This window comes from Gadus chalcogrammus, chromosome 3 (genome assembly GCF_026213295.1).
Source record: "Gadus chalcogrammus isolate NIFS_2021 chromosome 3, NIFS_Gcha_1.0, whole genome shotgun sequence".
In the NCBI taxonomy this organism is placed as follows: Eukaryota; Metazoa; Chordata; class Actinopteri; order Gadiformes; family Gadidae; genus Gadus; species Gadus chalcogrammus.
Window position 1 is genome coordinate 7,781,743 of NC_079414.1, and position 16,430 is coordinate 7,798,172.

A 16,430-nucleotide genomic window follows, 5' to 3' on the forward strand; every position below is an offset into this window, starting at 1 on the left:
CTGTCGCGATTCTAATTGAAACGAATGGCGCAGTGATTTTTCTTCAAAACGGGTGCTGGTAAATTGTGAAAAATGAATTAAACTGTAATCAGACAACACCCTAGAGTATCTGTGGTATAGAGGCTGGGACGAATTTCGAATTATAAATTGTACAATCCATAACGTTAGCTCTCTGGCTTATAGCTCAGCGGACTAGAATACCTCCCGTTGCCAAGTCGTAGCTAAGGTCCGTCCTATTTACTGGAGGAGTGAACAACGTTTCCGTTGCATAAGAGCCTTACAGGAGGGTAATGATTGTTCCAGGTTTTAATCAAACTCTCAGGCATTACCAGGGAAACTTAATTATGGCATGTGAAAAACGTTATATTTGGATTGTAAAACGCATGAAATTATAAATGAATGATCTTAATTACTTTTCTTTGGCAAGTGACCATGGTATAAGGGGGATAATGTCCTTCGAGGTGCCAAAACGTTTTTGATCGATACTAATTAAAGGGGACTACTTTTGAGGGAGATTAACAGAGTATACATTTACTCTGCATTTAATAAGCATGCAATACGAATAAGAAAAAGCATAATTATTAAAGTATTTGAATTGTTTTATTATATTGGCAAGCAAGAAGTAGAAAGACGGGATAATCACCTCAAGCCAGGGCAATAAACAGTTTGATATGCCCTGCCTCTCGGTGATTATCCCTTACTTATATTATACTTTCAACAACTTTTAATTAACATTGACATTAACCATGCAACCTATGATGACACCTCTGCTCTAAAGTAGGGCTGTGCAATTAATCGAAGTAGACCGCGATTTCGATTTTTGGGTGAAACGATCTCTAAACTAATATAATCGATTTGAAACGATTTTTTGCAGGCCACACCAATAACCATATGTTCCTATCCCTGATGTCTGTGCCCCCTCCAGAGTTCTGCCCGGGTGTCCCCTGGAAGGGCCTGCAGAACATTGACCCTGAGAACGACCCCAACATGACCCCTGGCAGCGTGCCCAGTGGCCCCACCATCAACACCAACATCCATGACGTCAACAGATACCTGCTGCGGGACCGCAATGGAGGTACACCTCACCCTGTTATATATTATTAATATCCAGATCACCTTGACTTGATTTCATCTTGCCGATAACAGGAATATTCCAACGGTACCTAATCATCAAAGCCCAGTATTCGGGCTAAGCTGTGTATGAAATAAGATGGTAGACTTTGGTAGAGCCCGCGGAAGTAAGACAAGTGTGTTATTATGACCCAGATAATTGATCTTATCTCATCCGCAGAGGAAGGTTTTACCGTCTTTTTATTTCTACGTCAGTGATACCAACACTAGTTGTGGTCTAAACCTCTATCCAGTGAGTTCTGAAACAACCTGCATGAGTAAAGCTCACGCCCTCCCCCTCCTCTCGCCCCACCTAGGCAAAATGTCCGACATGAAGTCGGCCTGGTCCCCGGGGCCCATCACCCACAGCCAGGCGTCCCTGTCCCACGAGCTGTGGAAGGTGCCCCAGGGGCCCCGTAGCAGCGTGGCCCCCTCCCGCCCCCCGCCCGGCCTCACCAACAGCAAACCGGCGCCCTCCAGCGCCTGGGGGAGCAACTCCCTGGGCCTGGCTCAGGGCTGGAGCAGCTCCTACACCTCTGGTGGGTCCCCCTTGAGTCGTCGTCGGCCCCCCCACACCGGTTATAAAGGGCAGGGCCCGTAGGCTCCATTACGTGGGGCTGTTGGCATGCTGCTTCTTAGAAACTCAGAATGAAACCGTCAACCTGACATCTGGCCTACTCTCTGTTTATATGTGTTATCCTTGTACAGGAAGTGTGAGCCTGCACAGGTGATGTGTCAAAGTGCAACAACTCTTTTGTGTTTGGAAGAAAACGTTTTTTTTGGTTTTCAAGGTTCAGTGAACCTACTTTCCAAAAGTGAATTGTAAGCGAATATTTATTAACAGCACAGTTGGTCTATTGATAGCGCTGGTTGGTTTATCCAGCTTGCTCCATTTTTCGGGAGCAATATAGTTTTAAAATGTCTCGCTCAAGGGCAATTTAATACACAAAGACATTTGAAGAGGTACCCTGCAAAATTGTTTACATTCTTTGTGCGTTGCCAATTTGTAAACGACAAACACGTTAGGCGGGGACTTTGGTGAGCTGAAGCTCAGCTAACCAGACTCTCTCACAGACATTGAGGACCACTTCCTCTTGTATCTGTACTAGCATCCTGTGGTTTCACACCTCAACCAGAAGTCAAGAGACACGCTACTGCTCGTACCAATCTACCGTAATCAAAGTAAAGATTTCTACACAAACGAGCAACACACATATTGTGTTGCAGACGTGAATCAAGCTGCAGAAATACAGACGGAAGTTACAATACCATATAAGCTCAAATAAATGGTTTGAACTCTGCAGACTAACTTGTTAGCCAGACTACTAGCTAATTTGCGAGGTTCGAACCCAGATACCCGGAAGTTTGATGCCAATAATATTAAACTTCTAACATGTCTTATGACAATTTAATAGAGAAAGATAAGCGAGCCATACTATGAAAAGAAGTAAAGTGCCATGCGCTAATGATTTTTGATAAATTGGTTATTTTATAAAAAAAAATGTGGTTATTTATCTCATATAATACTCACTATTCCAAAATACACCAATTATTGCTAAACAAATATAAGTGCCGGATGCATAACCTTGGGCTGTAACATTGATTACACCTGGGAGAATGTAGAGACAAAATGCACATTTATCTTGCAACCATCACCCGATGAGAGTAAAAGTAGGAAGGCACTTCATACTTTCTGAAACAGAAATCACTAATTTGACTCCGCCTACATGCAGTTATAACTAAGGGGGCTGGAAGCCCGGTTCAGCTAAGTTTACAGCGTACAGCAAAAGGCACCGATATAAATAACTAGTAGTGCAGAGATACCCTGGACCCTTAAATAACTCTTCACTCAAAGAACTCGGGTACAACTCCCGAAATGCGATCAAACCAAGGATTAGGGCCACATTCTAATGTATTTATTTTTTTCTTAGTTTAAAGTCACAATTCAGAGATTAAAGTCAGAACTCCAAAAAAATAATCACATGTAGCCCTCAGCCTCTTCCGTACTACTGGGCATTAAAAGCAAGTACATTTGAACAGGATCTGGTTATTTTCGTGTTGGAAACCATTTTTGACTTAATTTACACATCTACATAACTCTGAAATAGTAGGCACTTAAATAATAATACACCCTACAAATATGTAGTTCATCAATTTATTGACCAGGTCTTAATTAGGGATATTCCTTACGATTCATTTCCAGATGTCTAGTCAAATAGAAAGCGGCAAAATATGGTCTTGAAAATACATTGTCTATTATAAGAGCCCTTTGAAATGCTTAATATAATTTTCTAATTTACTATGTTGTCTTTTGGGGACCAAATCGTTTGCTGGCTTTAGAAGTTTAAATCGAAATAATCATCCAAAGTACATCGTCAGTCACGAAATGCTAACAATAAACACGTGTTATTTCAATTTATTTGATAGATCCGATGAGCCGCCAATCGCTCAAACTCAATAGCATGATGTAATTCAGTGTACAGCCTGCATTCCTTCATTCAAATCTCCCCTGAGAGGATTTGCTCAGGAAAAACGAAGCGTTTAACCAACTTAACCAACCAATCTTTATCTCATCTAATCTTTAAAAAAAAACTGATTGGTGACCACAATGTTTGTTATTCCTCGGACACACTTTGCAGAGATGTACCTATTAAGCTAACGAAACAAGCAGCTAGCGCTAACGTCCCTGTGCTGTGTTCATCTGTCAGAAGGCGCCACCTGGAGCACCGACAGCCCTCACAGGACCAGCAGCTGGCTGGTGCTGAGGAACCTCACCCCCCAGGTAGGGGACCCCCCCGCCGGGCCCAAAGCGCACGCTTCACCTGTAAACGTTACAACACAGAGTGTTACCCTCACTGATGGACAGTAGTGTCAGTGTCATTCTGAAACTCACCTTCCCGTAGAAGTCATCGGCTTGTCTCCCACCCCTCTTTGAATGTCACTTATTCACAACGCCACTTTGTGTGCGTGTTTGTGTGCCTGTGTGTGTGTGTTTGTGTGCGTTAGATTGATGGCTCAACCCTGAGGACCCTATGCATGCAGCACGGCCCCCTGATCACATTCCACCTCAACCTGACCCAGGGCAACGCCGTGGTGCGCTACAGCTCCAAGGACGAAGCCGCCAAGGCCCAGAAGTCCCTGCACATGTAAGCCCCCCTGCTGGCACCAAAGGCACCGCATACTATTTAGTATGTGGGGCCTCATGGTGACTGCTTATACACTATAGCATGTAGTACCTAATGGTGCTTATACACTATAGCATGTAGTACCTAATGGTGCTTATACACTATAGCATGTAGTACCTAATGGTGCTTATACACTATAGTTTGTAGTACCTAATGGTGCTTATACACTATAGTATGTAGTACCTATTGGTGCTTATACACTATAGTATGTAGTACATAATGGTGCTTATACACTATAGTATGTAGTACTATAAATGCTATAGTATGTACAGTACTATAGTAAGTATACAAGCTGTCTTCAATGTCTTGAGCTAAAGGCGGGCTCTGTCCTCCTCTGTAGGTGTGTCCTGGGGAACACCACCATTCTGGCTGAGTTTGCCGGCGAGGAGGAGGTGAACCGCTTCTTTGCACAAGGCCAGTCGCTAGGGGCGACCACCACTAGCTGGCAGGCCAACCCGGGAACAAATCAGACCCGGATGGGCGGGGCCACGCAGGCCCATCCCATGAGCCAGTGGGGCAGCAGCTCCGGCGGGGGCGGGGCCAAGTCGGGCGGAGGGGAGCTGCTATGGGGGGGGGGCGCCCCCCAGTACTCCAGCCTATGGGGACCCCCCGGGGGCGGAGACGATACCCGCGGAATGGGAAGCCCCTCCCCTATTCACACTCTGCTGCCTGGAGACCTGCTGAGCGGAGAGTCCATGTAGGACGGCTCCACTAACCCTAACCCCCCCCACACCCCCCCACACCGGGACTCTGGGGCTGGGGCCCCCAGTGGAGGAGAAGGATATGGGAGAAAAAAAAAACATAAACGGACAGTACAGTTTCATCATGGCCAGGAGAGAAACCCAAGCAAATCATGTGGCGATAATCAGTATCAATGTAAGCTGTTCTGGCCTGCGATTGGTGGATCAGAAGCCTGGGGTCTTCACCAACCGTTCGAGACTGCAGACTTCCAGCTCCTCTGATTCACCTCCACTCTGCTCCTCCTTTTGAGCCTTTTCTTTACTCTGTTCTTTTTTGTACTATTTGTTCCATGGAGGGAAGAAAACGAACAAATGTGACTTACGTTCCGAACCACACAAAGAGATCCTTTAAGTGTTTTGTTTTGAATCTCAGTTCACCCATGGATAATACGTGACACTCGATGTGAGGTGTTTTTTAAAAAGCAATCAAAGCTGCCATTTCAAAACGTTCCTTCTCCCTCAAAACAACAAGAAGCATAAAAAACCAACCGCTCCCAAACTGAAGACTGAAGAGCGGCCGTGCGCTGCTGGTTCTTCGTGGCCAATGACGACTCGGTTGATAAAAAAAAAAAAGAAAAGAAAAAAACAACAAAGAAAAAAAGACAACACAGACCTTTGTACTCGTTCATGTTTGTTTCTAAGCACTAAATATTAAGCCTTAAGTGCTCTCCGGGCCCAGGTTCCTTCCCAAGGCCCACCTCGTTTCCGTTTGTCTCTGAAGCTGAAGAAGTAGCTGAATACTTGCACAGTTCCAACTCTGAGCCAGCAGGTGGCGTGGGACACGATTGGTGACCAACCATGTTACTGGGGCGACCGAAGAAGAAGAAGAAAAAAAAAAAGACTGGTCCTATTGGCTGGCCCTGCCAGTTTGATTAGTGGTCTCAAAGGGATTGACACTGCTGTTTGTTTCTGGGTTCGAATCTGTTGTTGTTTCGTTTGCCAACCTGTATCGGCAAAAGTCCGTTGTTTTTTTTTGCCCAATATCTATTGCAACTTAATACGCTGAAAGAAGATTATTCGCAGACCTAGCTTGAGTGTTTTTTCTTTTCATGTGCGTGTGTTTGTACGTTTGTGTGTGTGTAGTACACACACACACACACACGCTTGTTCGTCGGGTGGCAACTAATCAACGTCTGACAGTATCCTGTACTGCTCGGACGAACGTGGGCGCCGATGGGTGCCTCATCAACTCTGTGATCTGCCCCCTGGGGACCAGACAGGTCCCCACATCACTTCATCTTGTTGTGACGATTATGACATTGTGCAATATTTACACACACCACAGACTCCTCTTCCTTGCGTTACAAAGTCCACCAATGACGAGCACTTAACCATTGGATCACTATTTTTTTTTTTACCTTTTTGAAACCATGGGGGGGGGTTTTGGATCTAGCGAAACCAGACACCCAGCCTACCGGGCTGAACACGGAACCCTGAACCCCCCCCCCCTCCTCTCTTGTTGGACAGACTTTGCAAAGAGGAAGAAGCCAGTGTTGTGCATTGGTATATGAACTGGACTGGAGAGCCTTGAGTGGCTCGTACATCGCAACGCACAACTTTCCTCCTCAAAGTGTGAGTGCCCCGCGGACATGACCCCACACAGGCTGACCCCCCCCCCCCCCCCCCCCCTCCCGGTCGGGACGGCTGGTTCCGGGTATCAGGCACAATACCAAATAAGATGGGTTCTCACAATGCAGTAGACCGACGAGTGTTCCGTGCATTTGGTACTGTACAAAAAAAAACTTTTATAAATTCAAAGGGTTCACTTATGAAGAGCAAAGTCGATTCAACTGCAATCCAATAAATCAAAAGGAGCAGCAAAAAAAAATACACAAATGTAACAAAAAGAAGAAAGGTGAAATATGCTTCTCCTATGTACTGTACGTACTCCTGGACGAGCATCCAAGACGAAGGGAATCAAAACGAAACTGAACAATGTTTGACCGCAGTGTTTGATTTCCCTTCTTTTGGGAGTTTTCCTTTTGGATTGGTCACGCAACAATATCAAAGTGAAGATCACTGTTACTCCGGACGTGGAGCCTGGTTCTGCTCAGAAGAGCTGCAACGTTTCTGGTCTCCGGCCCCGCCCCCCCCTCCCCCCGTCGCCCAGTTCGAGGGGAGAGGTGTGGGGGGGGGGGGCTACGGGGGCGGGTCCACAGAGTGCCTCTCGATGCGGTGCCCCCGCTCAGTTTGTCCTGTCAGAAGGGCGACCCCAGCACAGCACTTCCTGTCAGAACCCCCCCCCCCCAAGACCACCAACACAACTTCAGCCTGGCGGGAAATGGCTGCTGCGAGGCCAGCCCAACGTTTTTTGGGGCCTGGCGCCTCACAAGGCACTTTGGGTCCTGCTTGACCCTCCCTTCCCCTAGCTCCTCCCCTCACCCCCCTAAGCTCCTCCTCCCCAGCTCCCTCCCCCAGTTCTTTGACACAATGATCACTTTAGCTTGAAGATGGAACCGTAATGTTTATGGGTTATTTGCCAATGGGTTATCTTTTGTATGTTTTTTGTCTTCTTTTTTTCAGACTATCCTTTTTATCGCTGATGTGTTCATGTCCTCATGTGCGTACGTGTCTCCATGCAGTGGTGGTCCGGAGGCTGCTGGTGCAGAACACTGTGTGGGAGGGGCCTCTGTGCGATCATCCTGTGTAACTGAATGCAAAACGAGGGTCACTACAGACCGTTGTTGATTGTCTACACTTTGGTTTTTACAAACTGATCATGCTTTGTGTTGGACAGTATTCTGTTGTACCTCCAAGCAGTGTCTTTGAGATGTGCAAAAAAAGAAGAAAAAAAAAAAGAAGAAAAAACAATTGAAAACAAAAAAGGACTAATAATGAGCTGTCTCAAGGGGGCTGGAGGGTCTGTTGCTTCAACGCTGCTCCTCCTGTTCCCAGGCTGACCCCCCCCCCCTCTTAGCCCCGCTGCACTCCACTTAGCTGCTACGCTTTACAAACCCTCTCCTCACCACCTCCCAACAAACTGATCAATCCTGTAGTCCCTCCTTTATAACCACGGGAATCACGGCTCCTCGCTCTGTTTCTATGCAAAACACTAGAGTCCTAGAGGAAGCCCAATGTAACGATCTACTCACGCTGACTATCATCAGTACTGCACTCTGACTCCGCCCACGGTTAGACCACACCCCTGACCCCCCCCCGCCCTCCTCCCCTCTCCCCCTTTTTTTCGCACAACGCTGAAAAAAAATAATAATGGCGACTGTCACGGTCAAATTCGGGCCCCCCCCCCGTGCGCCGATATTCCAAACCGATCGGCTGGGAGGAAGGCCTTTTTGTTGCGTCAGCGCTGACGTCACCTTCTCCATCATCTTGATCTCAGGGTAAGAAGAGTTGATGAAGCTAAATCCCAGGCGGCACCGCGCCCACCCCACCCCCTCCACGACGCGGTGGTACTGTGAGAGCCGTTGAAACGGCGGATCCCTGCGTGAAAAAACTAGGAAGAGGACCTAGCCTCTCGTCTGGAAGACTATCCTAATCAGTCACAGTGGAAGGGGTGGAGGGTCCACTAATCTGTCTCGACCCAAGAGGCTTGCAATTTCACCGGTTCGTTTGACTGGAAAGGGGTGGTGTTGGGGGGGTCCTACATGCAAGTGACCCCCCCCCCCCCCCAAACATATAAATGTGCCAATACAAATGTGCTGTGTGTTCAGAGGGCACCTGGCACCTTGTAGTGGAGGCCCAGCCAGGAGGGGCAGGCCCCACCACTGAGACCCAGTGTGGAGGGTTATGCTCTTCTGGTTCTTACTGGGTGTGGGGGGCTTGTTCTTGTGAGGTGGGGTGGGGGGAGGGGTGGTCTAGAATGCTAAGGTGCACAGTTGAGGAGGGGTAATCCCTGGTACCTATTTTTTTTAAAACCAAAAATGAAATCACATTTTAACATCGTTTTGATGAAGTTTGAACAAAAAATTTAAATGACAAAACATTTTTGCAAAAAAAAAAGTTACCTAAACGAAAAGAAACAAAAAACGCTATGCGTTACAAACGTCATTGTGGTCCAACTGCACTCGCTCCATCTAACAGGAAGTGGGAGGGCGGAAAGCCTTTTGTTTCTTAGTGGCTGCTGTTAATTCTGATGATCTGTGTTTGTGTCCTGAACCTCTGAACTCTATATTTCCCCCCCACCCCAGCTCACCCTGCTTACAGCAGGCCGTGGGGGGGGGGGGGGGGGACAAGGGGGGCACAAGTCAAATGGTACAAAGTCTTAAAACAAATGGAGGAAGAAACTAATTCAATCAAAGACAAAAAAAAAACGACAACAGGAAATCGTGGAAAAGGCTACCTTGGGGACTGGCGTTCCCGCAGCACACTAGCAAAAATCACTATTGCCTGTTTCTGTTACTGCCTTGATCCGCGCTCAGCCAGACCAACCCCCCCCCCCCGACCCCCGACAGCAGAGGAGCCCCTCGCAGCGGTGCCACGGGAGTGGCGGACAATGATGAGGGACGGAGGAGGGGGCGGGTTGTCGGTACCACGCCCGCCCTCCCTACCACCCACTCTACACCAGCACCCAGAGGCTCTCCTCTCTCCACCTCTGCTGTTTGTACTCAGCAGAGGCTGCGCGCTATAGGGTGCAGCCCGCTGGGACACTACTGTGTGTGTGTGTGTGTGTGTGTGTGTGTGTGTGTGTGTGTGTGTGTGTGTGTGTGTGTGTGTGTGTGTGTGTGTGTGTGTGTGTGTGTGTGTGTGTGTGTGTGTGTGTGTGTGTGGAGCACATCTTCAGGCACCTTGGATCTCATCCTTGTCGAACGTGTTTTGTTTTTGGTTGGTCTGTTGTATTTTGTCTTGATTTGAAGGCATCTTAAGCAATATGTATTTCCCCCTGCAAATAAGTGATTTGAGGGAAGGGTTTGGGGGGCGAGGGCACTGTGTCTTACCCGCCCATCTCCTCCAGAAGTCCTGGTACTGTATGTGAATTTGGTAGTTTATTTCACCAGTCTGAATGTTCGGCCTGATATCAACTGGTTGAATACGTACTTAACACAGGAGAACAAAATCACAAACATATCAACAACGACAAAATGAGAAACAACATATTGATCACAAATACTTGAATGAAGGCGCACCAGTACAGTAATGTGAAGTATTTAGTTTGTTTCTCTTTACTTTTTTTATTAGTAGTACAAATCTGGGCTCTTAGAGGACGCCGGTCTCAAATCTTGCATTAAGTTCAACAAAATGTAAAAAAAACAACTAAACATAGTCTTGGTTGCTTGAAATTACGACGTCTGTATGAATGTGAGTGCAAGCAAGTGTGTTTGTGTATTCAAGGCTAATAGCCTGCTGTTATGTGACACTCAATGAGTTTTGATTCTCTGTTTTTATTTGTGTTGCTTGTGGAGAACTATATTCTGACCTATGATTCTGATGGACATTGTTATCTTCTAAAGTCGCACTGAGTGTCTTTATCCCCTCAATCAGTTCATTGTAGGTGAAAACCACACTTGGTTACGAGGGGAGACTGTGACAATTCATGTGTAAAAGTTTACTCAAGGATGTAATGGATTATTTTCTTTTATTTGGGTTTCATTTTCTCTGTAAAAAGTTTTTATCTACCTTATAGTGGCTTTTATTGTGAAATAATCCAAAACAAGGATTATCATTGAGTATTGCACCATTTTGTTCAAAGGATAAAAAAAAAAAGAAAAAAAAAACTGTGGCCATAGCTAGCTGTAGAAGGACTAGTAATACTTCTGTTAATGGAAAGAGATGCAGTGGGAAATGAGTTTGACTCATTTCAGAGGTGCCTCTTTGCCGCTCATACTTTGCAAAAGTCACTGGCCGTTTACAAGCATTTCATTGGTCTGAGGTTCAGCAAAATAGGAATTCATTACAGGAATGTTAAACGAAAATGTCAAATTCCATCTTCCATCTTATGAATATGAAGTTACAAACTTGCAAAGGGAAGATTTATGCTTTCAGAACTCTGGGAATGATCAGTGTTGTGTCGTACCTTTTAGTTTCCTCTCTTACTGTCCGCCAACGATCTGTGTGTATTGATTTGTAACTTTTTATGTTCTATACACGACGCAAATTTGCTCACTATCTTGCACACTCACAATGTGGATCTTGACTCAGGTAGGCCCGGGATCCATTAAAACAGACTCCCGCTGTCGTTTCCAAGTTTAATGTTTCATGTGAAAACTGCAACAGAGAGAATACAAGTTCCAAGCACTGAAGGCTTTTAAGAATTTACCAGATATAGAAATACAAAAATAGCATTGTTTCTTTAAGTGACTAAAAGGAAAAACTTGTAGCAAGTGACATATTTACCAAAAAAAAGGACTGAGAATCAACTTTTTAAAAGTGTTGTGCTTTACATGTGAAATATATGTAGAAATTGCTTTACATTTACAACAAAGTATCCATGGTTTGAATTGTCAAAAAGGCATTGATAACATGCAAATTAATATTGTACCATTGTTTTTGTTTTCTTTGCATTTGTAAAGTTCCTTTATTTCATTCAGGAGCATTTTGATTCATGATTTTCCTTTTCGTCTCAAAATCATCTCCTGCCTTGTTGGCGTTTATTCCTATGGCAGTTATTTAGCGACTTGAGAGATTTCCTTAACGTAACAGGTTGAGTTCAGAGAACGGTTATATTATGGAGGACGATGGCTATGGTTTGTTTAGTTTTTGTAATGTTCATGATCTATGCACAAAGGGGGCGGGAGAGAACGGAAGCCTATATTGTAGACCTGTGGCCACCTGTCCACTCTGACACCATAGGGGTCAGAGTTTAATGTAGGGTCGCATTTGACTTGTTTTCCTTTTCTTCTCACTCTGATGTCCGGCCTCCCGTCCCCCTACTCATTCTTCTACATGTCCTTAAATAATGTCATACATTTGGATGGATTTGCTGTGTTGTCCTTAACCAATGAGCGCTTATTGATCTGCTGAAGCACTGTGGCTTTTACTGAGAAAAGGAAGCAAAAGCCCATGACTTAAGGTCTTTTTTTCTTTTCTGTTTATCTGAACGGTTGGGTGGGGAGGTCTGGGTACGTTGCCTTTGCCTTCCTCTTTTCTTTCAAAAGAAAAGTAAAATAGAGAAAAGAAAAAATGTACGTAACTGAGATACAAGGTTGTGGCTTTTAATGTTGTTTTTTTCCTCCTCCTAGAATGTGATTGTTAAGAACATGCACCAGGAAAAAAATGTTTCATGAATTACAAAAGCTTCTTTCGACTATATTAATAAATTGCAATTTTTCTTGGCTGTTTCCAAGTGTCCTGTCCCTTTTTTGTAGTTTTATTAGCATTACTTTCAATATGTTATCCTGCAAATTAGGGACAATGAATGCAAAATAACCACAGATATCCCTACCAAAAATCCAAATCAGGTTAAAAGTGTATTTGTGCAAGTGTTAAAACCTACAAAATCGACCAAATCTTATCAGACCTCTTACAAAGCAATAAGAAAGGTCTACCAAATTTCACGTCTGACATTATATGGATCTGTTATAGCCAATTAAAATTTTTCCTTTTTTGAAAGTGGCAATAGAAAGATTATTGACCGAGTTACGGGATGACCAGCATACTATTGTATTGATAACAAATACTATTGATAAGATCAGCAATAATCGAGCTGAAATGTTACACATTGCATTTTTAATGCTAGTCTTTTCTCTAAACCAAACCAAAAAACCTGATTTGTGAGACTTTCATACAAAAGGCGTTGCATACAGTGAATTTGATGACCACTATGGAAATACAAACCAAATGCAGACCACCGGCTATGTGTTTTACAGGCTGCAGTCTAGTTACACAAAGGGTCACAATATTTTCAAAATGTTGAAAGTATCCAATAGGTGCTTAACATTTTTTTATTTTTTTTGTCAAAGCATTCGATTTATTGATTTCTGTCGGGATATTAAGACAATTCAAACAAACATGAAAAGAAAAATAAGCAAATAGCCTGCAATAGCTTTAAGCCACAATATGCGAAAAATATATGGGTGGTTAATATGCAGCAGCAAAGAACTCACATAAGACAGGCTATATATTACAAATAGAATCTCCAAAAAGAGATATAAAAATGAGAACTTGCATATAACATTTCAAGCATTGCCCTATAAAAACATCAGAACTCAACTCAACTCAATTTTAGCTAAGAGAGTTCTATCCAAAGTATTGCTTGGTGTTCCAGGATTAACCTCACCAACTGTGTGTTGAGGTATTGGTGTGACGATGTCACAGAGTGTAAGCATGGCCCTGAGCCCTGCCTTAGCCCTGAATGATTCTTGCAAGGCTGGGGCTCTCATAGTGGTTCTCAGTACGGGGTTTGGCAACAAGGGAGTTGCTGTAATCAGAAACATCCGCTTCCTCCAGATGGAAGGTGCCTATACCACAGGGGCCAAGTTTCGGTTTGGGCGACCGCACCCCGACCATCTCCTCGTAGATGGGGACCTGCGCTTGTGGTTTGACCCGGATCCTTCCTCTAGCCTGCATGAAGAACAACAATGACATGGAGAGAAAAGTCACAAACGACGAAAAACAGAGAGTAACTTGTGAAACTGATAACAGCCAGAAAAAAAACAACTGACATATAGAAACAACATATTTATTCAGCTGAACACAAAAATAATAATAGAGAACGTGTTGCTGTTTAGTGATTTAAATGCATAGTGCAATGTACATATGCAATGTACGTGATCTCACCCAATATATGAGCAGCATCAGGAGCAGCAACAACACAGCTACGCCGGCAAACAGAGCATAGAGCAGAGTGCTGTAGCTGGAGCAGTTACACTGACCGCCTGCAGACAGGTGTTGAATTTCTGATATAAGATTATAAAATATATTCAACAATACATAATACAGCATAATACAAGACAGTAATAGAAACCATTGATACATGAATAATTTTAATATGAGATATGGCAGAACCAAAACAGCACTCAAGAAAATAGCTTGAAGCTGAATGATGGGGGAAGTGAAAGGCCCGGCAGACTTAGTTCCCCCTTAAGAGAAACGAGTGGTTGGTTGAGAACACGTAAAACAGACGTGCCTATGGGAGAGCAGACGTTGAGGTATGGTAGTAAAGAGATGACTCTTGACTGAAACCTCCAACCAATACAACCGTTGTTATTCAACTGAACCGGGGGGGGGGGAGCGATAGGGTTTTTAGAGATGGACCCGGATGGTCGCCCACCTTGCACGGAAACATAGACGACGGGCGAGCGCAGGCTGTGGCCGGCCAGAGGCCTGCTGGCCAGCAGCAGGCTGCAGCTGTAGAAGCCGCTCTCCTGGGGCTGCAGATTGAGCAGTGTGATGTTGAACACCATGCCCCCCATGGTGGGCGTCGTCGCGAACACTAGCCGATCGGCGGGGAAGGGGGAGGAGGACCGGGAGGAGGGGAGCATGGAGCTGGGGGAGGGGAGCCGCTGGTCCCTGGAATGGTGGAGCAGCTCCACGGGGCCTGAGCTCCTCTGACGATTGAGGCTGTACCCCTCCACCGCCGCCTGCCGACCCTCACCTAGAGGGCGCGTGCATGGGAGCACGACCGAGCCCCCCGCGGACGTCTCCATGTGCACTACGTCCAGCGAGCGGGGGTCGTCTTTGAGGGGGGGGGGGGGGGTGGAAGAGGAAGCGGAAGTCATGGCAGGATGTGCGGACGGAGAACGCAATGTGTTGTGCGATGGAGTTGTTCAAATAAGGACAATTGTTGCGTGCCATCAGTGTTGAAAGCCTTTTCTCACGTATTTTTCATAAGAACTAAACATAAAAATAGCCTCTTAATGCAAAATAACCACTTGATTGGCAACACTTATTTTGTCTCTCTGAAAAATGCCATGTGTAATCTGAATTAAATTCAAAACTATTAATAGGTTGGCTGAATTAACCTGAGATGTTTCAAATGCCGTATCGACAACGCTTTTACCTAATTAACTGAAATGATTGGAAAAGGCCTATGTGAAGGCCTATCTGCTTTTCTCAAACTATGTTATAAATATATTGTGCATAATAGTGCTTTGGCTCGAAAGCTGGGTTTTCTTATCTTATGGTGACGTGACTTATCGAGCCAGACTGAGTATGATTTTTTGTGTGTTCTAGGTTTCGGATTCGTCTTGACTCTTTCCTCACATGAGAAACTGTTCAACTGGAGACAGTAAGGAGACCCAATTCATAACAAGAAGTTGGTAGATCCCCGTCAATTCATCTATAAGTTAGGCCTACTATCCTAACAATAATAACTAGAGCCAAATACGAATAATAATAAATAGTAGGCCTATAGACAAATTAAATAATGTAAATAAATCAAACTCATCTCACCATTACCAACGTAGATGAAGAATTCGACCTCCCCAGGAATGATCCTATCATCTGGCGTTGCTTCGATTACGAACTCGCAGCAGTAGCGGTCGGTATCGCCGGGCCTCAGGTCCGAGATGGTCACGTTCACCTGCCGGCCGCTGGGGTCACCGCCGACGTTGAATCGCTTGTCGTCGAGATGGGTCGGCACGTACGGCTTGACACTGTCCTTGTGCATGAACAGCACTAGTTCCTCGCGCAGCCAGCACCGCTTCAGGCGGACGCCGTACACCGAGGTGTCTTCTGTACCTGGTGGGCCTGAGCATCGGAGGACCGCTGACTCCCCCACGTGCCTCTGAAGGAGCTCGACGCCAGCGCGCACTAGATGGTCGAAGAGAAATAATGGGATTTTATTCAGAGGTTCAGCCTAAAGGGGTCTGGAAAGGTCGCGTATGACTAGTTTCGGACTTTTATTTATACTGAGTGATTTGCAAAATTTGAATTAGTTAAATCGGTCGTAAAAAAATGGCGCAAAAACGTTTTCGTTTGAAAAAAACATGTTTTGAGTTGTTAGCCTATATTAACGGAATTATGTTCTAAAATTAAAATACTAGATAGGCTACACTTACCATTTCCACTGATAATCACCATCCATAAAACATAGAGATGAGGAATCCCCATTTTACAATGAATACGTGAATCCTGGTCCACCTAGACTTCCGTGCTTGACCCTAGCCTAGAGTGGGTGCTGCATCGAGCACCATGACAAATGGATAGAAGTATGGAGGTGAAAGATGAGATCCGCACTGAAGCCCAGCCCTCAAACCTAGGGAGGAAGCAAGCAGATCGCATCTGCTTGAAAACCCTGACTCTGAGGAGCCCCTTCACGTTTGTACGGAGCCTAGGAGGTGATATGGTAGTATTTTTTTATGCGTTGAACTAAACCGCAGGCGCGTTTCAGTAAGTCGCACGCGCGCTTTAAGTAAATCGCACGCGCACTTTAGTAAGTCGCACGCACGCTTTAATAAAGCTCGTGTGAGCTTAACACGCCCCCTGCCCTAAGCTATTTCATTGATCAGACAGTGCCATGTACAGAAGCGTAGCCTAATGCAATCACTTCAGAAAATAAATT

General features: G+C 45.1%; 2 protein-coding genes across 4 annotated transcripts in view; one reads left to right on the forward strand and one right to left on the reverse strand.

Moving 5' to 3' along the window:
• tnrc6c2 (trinucleotide repeat containing adaptor 6C2) overlaps positions 1-8,794 on the forward strand; it is a 53,888-nt gene extending 45,094 nt beyond the window's left edge. Inside the window, exons 18-22 of one of the 2 annotated variants that reach the window (XM_056585715.1) lie at positions 926-1,075; positions 1,428-1,649; positions 3,819-3,892; positions 4,117-4,256; positions 4,636-8,794. In XM_056585715.1, the coding sequence (XP_056441690.1) occupies positions 926-1,075; positions 1,428-1,649; positions 3,819-3,892; positions 4,117-4,256; positions 4,636-4,996 (947 nt within the window). In that variant the 3' untranslated portion in view covers positions 4,997-8,794. The remainder of the gene's footprint in view (positions 1-925; positions 1,076-1,427; positions 1,650-3,818; positions 3,893-4,116; positions 4,257-4,635) is intronic. The other variant, XM_056585717.1, reaches the window with a different exon arrangement.
• Positions 8,795-11,163: 2,369 nt separating this feature from the next.
• On the reverse strand, positions 11,164-16,294 carry cd7al (cd7 antigen-like). 2 transcript variants are annotated; one of them, XM_056585722.1, is made up of 5 exons: positions 15,928-16,294; positions 15,320-15,679; positions 14,199-14,603; positions 13,706-13,824; positions 11,164-13,489 (listed from the first exon to the last, which is right to left on the reverse strand). In XM_056585722.1, the coding sequence occupies exons 1-5, from the start codon at positions 15,977-15,979 to the stop codon at positions 13,271-13,273; spliced, it is 1,155 nt and encodes a 384-aa protein (XP_056441697.1). In that variant the 5' UTR covers positions 15,980-16,294; the 3' UTR covers positions 11,164-13,270. The 2 variants fall into 2 exon arrangements, with proteins under 2 accessions (XP_056441697.1, XP_056441698.1); XM_056585723.1 differs by having other exon boundaries at positions 11,166-13,489; positions 13,706-13,803; positions 15,928-16,292.
• Between the last annotated feature and the right edge of the window lie 136 nt (positions 16,295-16,430).

Bases quoted from the DNA above. Each gene is read 5' to 3' on its own strand.
- cd7al (XM_056585722.1), bottom strand. From the start codon at position 15,979: ATGGGGATTCCTCATCTCTATGTTTTATGGATGGTGATTATCAGTGGA. The intron at 13,825-14,198 runs GTGGGCGACCAT...ATCTTATATCAG, and splicing joins CGTCTATGTTTCCGTGCAAG to AAATTCAACACCTGTCTGCA. The intron at 13,490-13,705 runs GTGAGATCACGT...TTCTTCATGCAG, and splicing joins TGATGCTGCTCATATATTGG to GCTAGAGGAAGGATCCGGGT.